The sequence below is a fragment of the Rhinopithecus roxellana genome, chromosome 6 (assembly GCF_007565055.1).
Source record: "Rhinopithecus roxellana isolate Shanxi Qingling chromosome 6, ASM756505v1, whole genome shotgun sequence".
Classification (NCBI taxonomy): domain Eukaryota; kingdom Metazoa; phylum Chordata; class Mammalia; order Primates; family Cercopithecidae; genus Rhinopithecus; species Rhinopithecus roxellana.
In genome coordinates this window covers 98,920,254-98,932,139 of record NC_044554.1, presented here as the reverse complement: position 1 = coordinate 98,932,139, position 11,886 = coordinate 98,920,254, and the positions used below count along the sequence as shown (strand labels likewise).

At 55.8% G+C, this 11,886-nt stretch overlaps 1 protein-coding gene and 1 pseudogene across 5 annotated transcripts in view; both read left to right on the top strand.

Annotated features, from left to right (window-relative positions):
- The window catches only part of ORAI2 (ORAI calcium release-activated calcium modulator 2), a 16,620-nt gene extending 13,132 nt beyond the window's left edge, over positions 1-3,488 (top strand). For all 4 annotated transcript variants that reach the window (XM_030932515.1, XM_030932518.1, XM_030932516.1 and 1 more), the window contains one exon: positions 1,568-3,488. In XM_030932515.1, coding sequence (XP_030788375.1) covers positions 1,568-2,107 — 540 coding nt within the window. In that variant the 3' untranslated portion in view covers positions 2,108-3,488. The remainder of the gene's footprint in view (positions 1-1,567) is intronic.
- LOC104681198 lies at positions 2,254-3,488 on the top strand (annotated as a pseudogene). Its single transcript, XR_750546.2, has one exon. The product of XR_750546.2 is annotated as an uncharacterized LOC104681198 (transcript).
- Positions 3,489-11,886: the final 8,398 nt, after the last annotated feature.

The following is an 11,886-nucleotide window of genomic DNA, read 5'->3' as shown; positions in this document are numbered from 1 at the left end:
ATTTTTTGTATTTTTAGTAGAAACGGGGTTTCACCATGGGGGCCAGGCTGGTCTCCAACTCCTGACCTCAAGCGATCCACTTGCCTCGCCCTCCCAAAGTGCTGGGATTACAGGCGTGAGCCACCACGCCTGGCTGACCTCACATTTCAAGACACCATGCAGAGCCTGCCATTCCTTGGTTTGTTTGTTTTAGACCATACCTGCTGTAACCTACGACTGTGATTGATGATTTTGCTTCCTCAGGAGGCCCAGCCATGCCTCCTTTCCCTCCTCACCCTCGGCCTCACTTCCGTCACTTTTCCTGGGCTTTAGAGATGCTGGCTCTCACTGGGCTTTTGGCCTCTGCTGAGGAGGCACCACGTGGTCTGTCTGAGGCCTTCCAGGTGTGCAGCTCTGAGTCTGGGGACTGTCGGCAGTTTCAGTTGTTATGTTTTAAAAGGGTAGTTTTTTTTTTGTCAAGATGGACTCTCACTATGTTGCCTAGGCTAGTCTAAACTCCTGGGTTCAAGCGATCCTCCTGCCTCTGCCTCCCAAAGGAAGGAGTACAGGCATGAGTCATCGCGTCTGGCCAATTTTTATCTTTGAAAGGTCAGTTTCCTTTTTTTGTAGAAACGAGGTCTCGCTCTGTCACATGGGCTGAAGTGCAGTGGTGTGATCCTAGCTCATTGCAGCCTGGATCTCCCGGGTTCAAGCGATCCTCCCACCTCAGTCTCCCCAGTAGCTGGGACTACAGGCGTGTGCCACCATGCCCGGCTAATGTTGTATATTTTTTGTAGAGACACGGTCTCCCTCTGTCCCCCAAGCTGGAGTGCAGTGGTGTGATCGGGGCTCACAGCAGCCTGGAATTCCTGGCCTCAGGTGATCCTCTTGCCTCAGCCTTCCAAACCACTGGGATTACAGGCATGAACCATTGTACTCGGCCAGTTTTTCCCTCCCTCCCTCCTCCCTTCCTTCCTTCCTTCCTCTCTCTCTTTCTTTCTTTTTCCTTTCTTTTTTAAACTTTTGTGGCTTGTTTTGTTTTGAGACAGAGTCTCATTTTGTCGCCCAGGCTGGAGTGTAGTGGCGCGATCTTGGCTCACTGCAACCTCCGCCTCCCAGGTTCAAGCGATTCTCCTGCCTCAGCTTCCCGAGTAGCTGGGATTACAGGTGCCTGCCACCACGCCCGGCTACTTTTTGTATTTTTAGTAGAGACAGGGGTTCACCATGTTGGCCAGGCTGATCTCCAACTCCTAGCCTCAAGTGATCCACCAGCCTTGGCCTCCCAAAGTGCTGGGATTACAGGCGTGAGCCACCACACTGGCCTCTTCTGTACTGCTGAGATTTTTTTCTCAGTGCAGTCTTCTTTAGCTAATTGGAACGAAGGAAAATGTGAAACATTTGATCAGTGAGGAGGTTGCCCTCTGGTCTTCAAGGGCCCAGAACATGGGTGAGTCCCGCCGGCAGGAGAGCCCATGGCTACCCTGTCCCCCGAACCTGGCCCAGCCCCTGCTCTGCCTGGCAGGTGGCCCTGGTGGGGCCACGCCTTGCCCTCCCCACACCCAGCACCACCTGTCTGCTGTCCCCACAGGTGGCCATGGTGGAGGTGCAGCTGGAGACGCAGTACCAGTACCCTCGGCCGCTGCTGATTGCCTTCAGTGCCTGCACCACGGTGCTGGTGGCCGTGCACCTGTTCGCCCTCCTCATCAGCACCTGCATCCTGCCCAACGTGGAGGCGGTGAGCAACATCCACAACCTGAACTCCATCAGCGAGTCTCCGCATGAGCGCATGCACCCCTACATCGAGCTGGCCTGGGGCTTCTCCACCGTGCTAGGCATCCTGCTCTTCCTGGCCGAGGTGGTGCTGCTCTGCTGGATCAAATTCCTCCCCGTGGACGCCCGGCGCCAGCCTGGTCCCCCGCCCGGCCCCGGGAGCCACACGGGCTGGCAGGCCGCGCTGGTGTCCACCATCATCATGGTGCCCGTGGGCCTCATCTTCGTGGTCTTCACCATCCACTTCTACCGCTCTCTGGTGCGCCACAAAACGGAGCGCCACAACCGCGAGATCGAGGAGCTCCACAAGCTCAAGGTCCAGCTGGACGGGCATGAGCGCAGCCTGCAGGTCGTGTGAGGGGCTGAGGGCTGGGGCTAGGGGCGGCCCTGCACCCGGGAGCCCGCAGAGGCAGGGATTTGTCAGATGCAGACATTTTGCAAGGCTGCCGGATAGTTCAAGACCAAAGTTTTCCTCTTGTCTTAATACCATAAGGACTGGATGACTTCTTCTGAGATGGAACCATCTGGTTCAACGAGGGACTGTGTTGCTAAGAGCATTGGGGGCAAAACCAGGCTGGTTCCTTGGCCTCAGGGTTTCCTGGGTCGGGGACACAGTGAAGAGGCTACAGCGGGATCTGCCCATCAGTCCTGGGCCAGGAGGGCCTCCAAGTAGCACCCAGTGGGTGCTCAGACCCGGCATGCGTGGCTGGCGGGCCTGGGAGAGCCAGGGCAGGGTTTTGTTTTCAGAGAATGATTGCCCCAGAGACCCGTGATGGGCTTCGTGGATGCCGAGTGGCCCGTGTGACAGTGATGACACGAGGGCTGCGGCATTTGACTGGGTGCAGGTGCACGGCAGGGCTTGGTGCTTCCCTGCCTAGCGCTGGAGGAAGCTGGGTGGCCTGGCTTCAGGGGAAGACAGGAGCCAGGACACACGCCAGCCCAGCAGGTGCGCAGGGTGCTGCAGCCCTCGGCAGTGGTGTCAGTCCCCCGGGGATGTTTCCAACGAGGGGGCGGCCTGGCTGAGCCGGAGGAGACATGTTCACGGCATCTACGAGACACCCCCATGAGGAAGTTGAGTTATTTGAGGGCTGCTGCAAAGTACACTAGGCTCAAATTCTCTTTTCTCAGCCAGAGAGAGAGCCCTGGCCACACGGACTCAGAGGGGCCACCGGGGTGGGGAAAGGACCCTTCCCCCGCCCCCCCGCCCCCAGCCAGCGGCCTCCAGCTGTCAGCCACAGAATGGTCTCTGAGGCTGGCTCAGCCACTCCCCCTGGGCTGTGGCAGCCCGAGGCGGAGGCTCTGTCTCAGGCCCCGGAGCCTGTGCAGCTTTCTGTGGCCCCAGGCAGCAAGCGGACATCCTGGGGGACTTCCTGTCTAGGCAAGGCCATTGGCCTGGCCTGTGGATAGTGGGGCCAGGGGTTGGCCCAGGCCAAATGGGTGCCCTCCTTGTTATGACACCGAGTGACTACAAGGGAGGCAAGACCCCTCCAGGCCTCTCAGCCGACACTGGGTCCCACCACACACGGTGACTGCACTGTGCAGTGCGGGTTCTGGCCTTTTCCCTAAGGGCATCTGGTAGACCCAAAGCCACACTCTTGGGCCGTGCACGCACGCCGCAGCACCAGCTTCCCTGAGCTGCTTGTACAACCAACCACCTTTCCCCTCATCTCCAGCTGTAACCTGGAGAGCCAGCCATGCCTTGTCTTTTGTTCTCATAGTCACTGGGGCCAGGCGTGGTGGCTCATGCCTGTAATCCCAGCACTTTGGGAGGCCAAGGTGGGTGGATCACCTGAGGTCAGGAGTTCAAGATCAGCCTGGCCAACATAGTGAAACCCCACCTCTACTAAAAATACAAAAATTAGGCCGGGCGCGATGGCTAACGCCTGTAATCCCAGCACTTTGGGAGGCCAAGGTGGGCGGATCACTTGAGGTCAGGAGTTCGAGACCAGCCTAGCCAACATGATGAAACCCCGTCTCTATAAAAAAATACAAAAAATTAGCCGGGCGTGGTGGCAGGCGCCTATAGTCCCAGCTACTCGGGAGGCTGAGGCAGGAGAATGGCGTGAACCTGGGAGGCTGAGCTTGCAGTGAGCCGAGATCACGCCACTGCACTCCAGCCTGGGCAACAGAGCGAGACTCCATCTCCAAAAAAAACAAAACAAAACAAAACAAAAATTAACTGGGTGTGGTAGCGGGTCTGTAGTCCCAGCTACTCAGGAGGCTGGCTGAGGCAGGAGAATCGCTTGAACCTAGGAGGCAGAGGTTGCAGTGAGCCGAGATCATGCCATTGCACTACAGCCTGGGCAACAAGAGCGAAACTTCATCTACAAAAAAAAAAAAGTCACTGGGCTTCTTCATGCTCTGATCACATCTCTTGTAAAAGCTTAAGCTCTCTCTGGGGTCCGGGTTGGCTGTGCCGTGGAATTCTGGGTGGCCTGGTTGAGGTCTCTGGAAATGTGGCTGCAGCAGAGAACAGAGACCCTACCACTCAGTTCCCCGTGCTGAGGGGCCCTTGGGGAGTCATGCTGAGGGTCCCCACGAGAAAGTTGTGGCATCCTCAGGGGCCGGAGAAGAGCCCTGTGTCTTCTGAGGGGTTCATCCTTTGTGTCCCCTGCAGACATCTGTCTGGGACCCTTGCCCTCCAGCACGTCTGTACTTTCCTGCAGCCTGTAGAAACACCTCTTATGGGCCGGGCGCGGTGGCTCAAGCCTGTAATCCCAGCACTTTGGGAGGCCGAGACGGGCGGATCACGAGGTCAGGAGATCGAGACCATCCTGGCTAACACGGTGAAACCCCGTCTCTACTAAAAATAAATATAAAAAACTAGCCGGGCGAGGTGGCGGGCGCCTGTAGTCCCAGCTACTCAGGAGGCTGAGGCAGGAGAATGGCGTGAACCCAGGAGGCGGAGCTTGCAGTGAGCTGAGATCCGGCCACTGCACTCCAGCCTGGGCGACAGAGCGAGACTCTGTCTCAAAAAAAAAAAAAAAAAAAGAAACACCTCTTATGGTTTAATAGGTGTTTGCTTTGCTAAAGAATGTCAATGTTGGCCAGGCGAGGTGGCGCACGCCTGTCATCCCAGCACTTTGGAAGGCCGAGGAGGGAGGATCACGTGGGCCTAGGGGTGTGAGACCAGCCTGGGCAACATAGCAAGACCCCATCTCTAAAAAAATTATTTTAAATTAGCCAAGCCGGGTACAATGGCTCATGCCCATAATCTTAGCACTTTGGGAGGCTGAGGTGGGCAGATCACTTGAGATCAGGAGTTTAAGACCAGCCTCGGCAACAACATGGTGAAACCATCTCTAGTAAAAATACAAAAAATTAACTGGGTATGGTGGCGGGTAGCTGTAATCCCAGCTACTTGGCAGGCTGAGGCAAGAGAATTGCTTGAACCCAGGAGGCAGAGGTTGCAGTGAGCCAAGATCGTGCCACTGCACTCCAGCCTGGGTGACAGAGCAAAACTCTGTCTCAAAAAATAATTAATAAATAAAATAAAAATAAATTAGCTGGGTGTGGTGGTTCATGCCTGTAGTTCCAGCTACTTGGGAGGCTGAGGCAGGAGGATTGCTTGAGCTGGGGAAGTAGAGGCTGCAGTGAACTATGATTGCGCTACTGGCCGGGCACGGTGGCTCACGCCTGTAATCTCAGCACTTTGGGAAACCGAGGCGGGTGGATCACTTGAGGTCAGGGGTTCGAGACCAGCCTGGCCAACATGGTGAAACTCTATCCCTACTAACAATACAAAAAATTAGCTGGGCATGGTGGTGCTCACCTGTAGTCCTGGCTACTTGGGAGGCTGAGGCAGGAGAATCACTTGAACCCAGGAGGCAGAGGTTGTGGTGAGCCAAGATCGTGCCACTGTACTCCAGCCTGGGCGACAGAGTGAGACCCTGTCTCTAAAAAAAGAAAGAAAAAGAAAAAAGAAAAGAATGTCAGCATGTCAGTGTCCCTCCAAGGAGTGGCTTTGGGTCAAGACAGGCCTGCTCTTCTAAATGAATGGCTCCTCATGGCTGGGAGAGGCGGCAGCCTCTTACCCTGGCCTGAGTCTTTTGGGAGGGACCCTGCTGGGCCTGCTCCTGCCTCCCACCTTCCTGCACCATCTGTGCCCCTGCCCACGCAGTGCCACACTCCCACGACTGTGGAACGCATCTCCAGTGCCATCTGGGGGCCAGTTACTGTACCTGGTCCCCAGGCAGAGTTCTTGACCTGGCAGCATCCAGGAAAGTATTAAGTGCCCAGTGATGGTGGCACGTCCCACGTCAATCAGAGGGATGGAGCCACATCCAAGTCTAGCCCTCTGATTAGGAGGATGACGGTCTGGGAATTTCCTGTTCTCTTTCTCCTAGAGTTCTTGATTTCCCAGCTCCAGACTTTCTAGTTTCGAGGAATGAGGCAAACCATTGCTGTGGGAATAACAGTGACCATGGGTAGGGCCATGGTGGCTGGGAGAGGAAACCTCAGGGTCACCCCAGAGCCTGTGGGGAGACAGAGGGTGAGCTGCAGAAAAGCCTTGAGGGGCAGCATGGGCGATGGGGAACGCCATTGCAGCCTAGAAATTCAGTTTCTGGAGGTTTAGCCTGTCTTTGAACAGTGTTTAAGAGCAGAGGCCTCCAGGCTGGGCGTGGTGGCTCACATCTGTAATCCCAGCACTTTGGGAGACAGAGGCGGGCGGATCGCCTGAGATCAGGAGTTCAAGACCAGCCTGGCCCACGTGGTGAAACCCCATCTCTACTAAAAATACAAAAATTAGCCGAGCATGGTGACACACCCCTGTAATCCCAGCTACTCGGGAGGCAGAGGCAGGAGAATCACTTGAGCCCAGGAGGCAGAGGATGCAGTGAGCCAAGATCATGCCACTGCACTCCAGCCTGGGTAAAGAGCGAGACTCTGTTTTTTTTTTTTTTTTTTTTTTTTTTTTTTTTTTTAAGACGGAATCTCTCTCTCTCACCCAGGCTGGAGTGCAGTGGCCGGCTCTCGGCTCACTGCAAGCTCTGCCTCCCGGGTTTACGCCATTCTCCTGCTTCAGCCTCTCAAGTAGCTGGGACTACAGGCGCCCACCACCTTGCATGGCTAGTTTTTGTATATTTTTTTAGTAGAGACGGGGTTTCACCGTGTTAGCCAGGATGGTCTCGATCTCCTGACCTCGTGATCCGCCCGTCTCGGCCTCCCAAAGTGCTGGGATTACAGGCTTGAGCCACCGCGCCCGGCCAGAGACTCTGTTTAAAAAAAAAAAAAAAAAAGAAGAAGAAGAACTGGGGCCTCTGCCTCAGTTTGCCCTGGAGCCAGCCGGGGCCCATCCTAATTTGGAGCACAGTCTTCCTGGTGCCTGGACATGCCAAGGCCCCTCCCACGTGGGACACCCTCTCCATTTAGTACCTAACCACCTGTTTCAAAACGCAGGTGTTTCTGGTTTAGAAACTTGGAAGGCAGAATGTGTTTTCGCATCTTCTGGGAGGGTTTGCTGAGGACTGGACCACGTAAGCCTGAGTGGATCCGGACTCAGCTGCAGCCCTTACCTGCCTCATGCTGATGATCTATGCATGCAGCAGACACATCCACTGTCCTGTGTGCGGGTTTTTAAAACAGTTGCCCTGGATGAAACTGAATAAACCAGTGACGATATTCAAAGTCTTTCTGTTCTTGGGGGGACGCTGTGGGCAGAGGGGATAAACTGCAGCCCCTCGCCCTCCCCTGGCATCTGCTGACTGGGGGACCCCCATCATGGCATAAAAACCTTCTCCTGTAGCGCCCTCTGGCCTCCTGTCACTGGTCACTGGCCAGTCTCCTCCCAGGCTGCCCCGGGAAGGGGGCGTGGACATCTCTAGAATGGAAGCAGGGTGCTCAGGTCTGGACACGCCGCCATGGGGCTCCAGCCAGGTAGGACCCCCGAGAGCACAGGGTGCCTCTGCCTGCCGCTTCCCCTCCCAGACAGGTCCCTCTCTTTCCAGAAACAAAGGAAGGGGCAGCCCCAGAGGGTGGTTGAGTGACAACAGAGCCCACCTGGACAGGGTCGGCTTGGAGGTCCCCCCAGTCCCTTCAGGAGAGGAGCCACTGGAGCACTGGTCACCTTGGGACATTCTCCAGCCCCAGGTCACTGTGGGGCAGCAGGAACAGGTGAGTCCTTCCTGTGGGCTGGTGGCACTGCTGAGGAAGCACCGGACAGCTTTTTTTTTTTTTTTTTATTCAGAGTGGCTCTGTCACCCAAGCTGGAATGCGGTGGCATGATCTTGGCTCACTGCAACCTCCTCCCTCTGGGTTCAAGCGATCTTGTGCCTCAGCCTCCCAAGTAGCTGGGATTACAGGCACACACCACCATGCTTGGCTAATTTTTGTACTTTTAGTAGAGACGGGGGTTTCACCATGTTGGTCAGGCTGGTCTCGAACTCCTGACCTTGTGATCTGCCCACCTCGGCCTCCCAAAGTGCTGGGGTTAGAGGTGTGAGCCACTGCGCCTGGCCTGTGTTTTTAAAAATATAGATTTATTTTAGAGACGGTCTGGCTCTATTGCGCAGGCCGGAGCCAAAGTGCAGTGGTGTAATCATAGCTCTCTGCAGGCTCCAGCTTCTGGGCACAAGCCATCCTCCCACCTCAGCCTCCCAAGTAGCTGGGACTACAGGTGCACACACCACCATGCCCAGCTAATGTTTTTTGTAGAGATGGGATCTTGCTATGTTGCTCAGTGTGGTCTTGAACTTCTGGCCTCAAGCGATCCTCCTGCCTTGGCCTCCCAAAGTGCTGGGATTACAGGTGTGAGCCACTATGCCTGGCCTGTTCTGTATTTTGTCGCCCACTGAGGTAGAGGCCCCCTTCTAGGAAATAATTTGTTTTGTTTTGTTTTGTTTTGTTTTTTCGAGACAATCTCTATCGCCCAGGTTGGAGTGCAGTGGCATGATCTCAGCTCGCTGCAACCTCCATTTCCTGGGTTCAAGCAATTCTCCTGCTTCAGCCTCCTGAAAAGCTGGGACTACAGGCGTGCATCACCACCATGCCCAGTTAATTGTTGTTGTTGTTTTTTGAGATGGAGTTTCACTCTTGTTGCCCAGGCTGGAGGGCAGTGGCACGATATCAGCTCACTGCAACCTCTGCCTCCCAGGTTGAAGCGATTCTCCTGCCTCAGCCTCTTGAGTAGCTGGGATTACAGACATGCACCAACACGCCTGGCTTATTTTTGTATTTTTAGTAAAGATGGGTTTTCTCCATGTTGGCCAGGCTGGTCTTGAACTCCCGACCTCAGGTGACTGCCTGCCTCAGCCTCCCAAAGTGGTGGGGTTATAGGTGTGAACCGCCGCACCCAGCCTTTTTTTTTTTTTTTTTTCTTTTTCTTTTTCTTTTTTTTTTTTGGTATTTTTAGTAGAGACTGGGTTTCACCACATTGGCCAGGCTGGTTTCAAACTCCTGGCCTCAAGTGATCTGCTGGCCTCCGCCTCCCAAAGTGCTGGATTACAGGCATGAGCCACTGCACCAGGCCTTGTTATTATTTTTAACTCTGGCACTTCACCTTAGAGGCTGCTAGGAATCAGGTGTGCCAAGCAACTGGCACCACTCCATGGAAAGCGTTTGGGGCAGTGCCTTGGTTCTGCCAACCCTGAGAGGCCAGGCTGCCCCTTGGGCTGGGCAGTGGCCTCAGTACCAAGCCCCGGGCCAGCAAGCCCACCAGCCTCGAGAAAGACTGCACTTCCGGTGGAGGCTGCCGTTTCCTTAAAGGCAAAACATGCCCCACCCCTGTCAAGGGCAGGACACCAGTCACTGGCATGGAAGAGCCCACTCCACACCCAGCAGATCATCGACACAGACTTTTTTTCTTTTTTTTTTTTCCAGATAGAGTCTCACTCTGTTGTCCAGGCTGGAGTGCAATGGTGCGATCTCGGCTCACTGCAACCTCCGCCTCCTGGGCTCAAGTGATTCTCCTGCCTCAGCCTCCTGAGTACCTGGGATTACAGGCACCCACCATCACGCCTGGCTAATTTTTGTATTTTTAGTAGAGACGGGGGTTTTGCCATGTTGGTCAGGCTGGTCTTGAACTCCTGACCTCAAGTGATCCTCCTGCCTCAGCCTCCCAAAGTGCTGGGATTATAGGTGTGAGCCACCTCGCCCGGCCCAAGACTTTTTGCCTCAGATGCTGCAGAGCCCTGGTGGGGCCCAGGAGGGCAAGGCCCAGACAGGAGCCGAAACCCATGTAGAACCTGACAACCTACAGCTCACACCTGTAATCCCAGCACTTTGGGAGGCTGAGGTGGGCAGATCGCTTGAGCCAAGGAGTTCGAGACCAGCCTGGGCAACATCGCGAGACCCTGTCTCTACAAAAATACAAGAATTACCCAGGCTTGGTGGTGTGTGCCTCTAGTCCCAGCTACTGGGGAGGTTGAGGTGGGAGAATCATCTGAGCCCAGGGAGGTCAAGGCTGCAGTGAGCCAAGATTGTGCCACTGCACTCCAGCCTGGGTAACACGAGTGAGACCATGTCTCAACCCCTTTCCCAGCCAGTCTGTGGCCCACCCACCCATGGGTACTGTGGGATAGGGGACAGGCTGGCTCAACACAAATCGAAGCAGGAATAACCCCAGAGAATGGGCCTTGCATGGAGCTTGGCCCCTACCCCTGCCTGTGAGGGAGGACCAGCCTCAGCCTCACCACCTGCCACTCTGAGCAAACAGGCAGCGCTGTTTCCTGAACAGCCTTCAGAAGCAGCTGAGGGATGTCAGCTGAGCCCTTGCTGGGCCTTCTCTGGAGCGGGATGTCTCCGGAAGCCGTCCTTGGAGCCGGCACTTCCCTATTCGGGCGTGTCCCAGTCCCATGCCTCACTGTCCCCTTGCTTGAAGCTCCAAGAGCACGACAGCGGGCGGCCTGGTCTGCTGAGGTGAGCATGCTGACGGATGCGGAAACTGCCACCCCAAACACAGGTAAGCAGACTTTACCCTGCAGGCGGTGGCTCCTGGGGCCCAGCCCTGCAGAAACACATGGGGCAGGCTGGGCGGAGGGGCTCACACCCATTATTCCCAGCGCTTTGGGAGGCTGAGGCAGGCGGATTGCTTTTGAGCCCAGGAGTTTGAGACCAGCCTGGGCAACATAGCAAGACTCTGTCTCTACTGAAAATCAAAACAGAACAAGACAACTAGCTGGGGATGGTGGCACTCGCCTGCAGTTCCAGCTACTGGGGAGGCAAAGGGGGAGGATCACTTGAGCCCAGGAGTTCAAGGCTGCAGTGAGCCATGATTGCGCCACTGCACTCCAGCCTAGGCAACAGAGCAAGACAAGACCCTGCCTCCGCACCCCCACATAACCCACAAAAAAAAAGAAAGGAAAAGGAAACATACGAGGCTATGGGGTAGTGTACGTGGGCCAGGCTGTGGCAGAAGCCTCCCAGCATGGCCTTCTCCAGCCCCATCCTCGTTGGGTAAGGTGTCACTGTGGATCTGTGTGTTGCAGCTTCAAGGACAGACCCAACTCTGGTGTCACCAACTTACCAGGTAATGGAGTTTCCTAAAGTGTGCTCTGCTGGAAGGGCCAGCACGGAGGGGACCTAGGGAGGGAGGTTTCTTGCTCTACAGCGTCCCCAAGCCTCACTAGGCTTCTCCCCACCAAGTCTCTATGTGCATCGTTCTCCAAATGTCCCTCCCCATTGCTGGAGCATCGTGCAGCGGCCAGCCCAGCCTGCCAGGGGCAGAGACCCTGCACTGGTCCCCGGGCTGGCTTATCTGCTCCAGTGCAGGGATCAGCTGGAGCTCTGACCCCACTCACATCTGGATACGCAGTGAGAGGCCCGCTGCGGCCGTGACACTGGGAGGAAGCCGGGAGGAAGCAGGGCTCCATGCTCTTGCTCCAAGTGAGCCGACCAGGGAGCCAAAGTCAAGGTGGCCTGGGAGCCACTTCCACCCACCTGGCCACTGGGCTCTCACAGCCACTTTCAGAAACCCAGCAGCCTCTCCCCTGGGTCTATGCAGGGCTCTTCAGCCCTCCTGGGCTCAGTGGCTGGGACGCTGCTTTACAGAGAGTGCATGGCTCCGCCACCTGACAGCTCCCAGAGGGTTCTGGGGATCACTGTAAAGAGCGGTGCTGGCCCCGAACCTTTCCTATTCCCCTGGATTTAGTTCCCAGTAGGTGGTGGGGAACTGAACATTTTGTCTCATAGTGGTGGGAG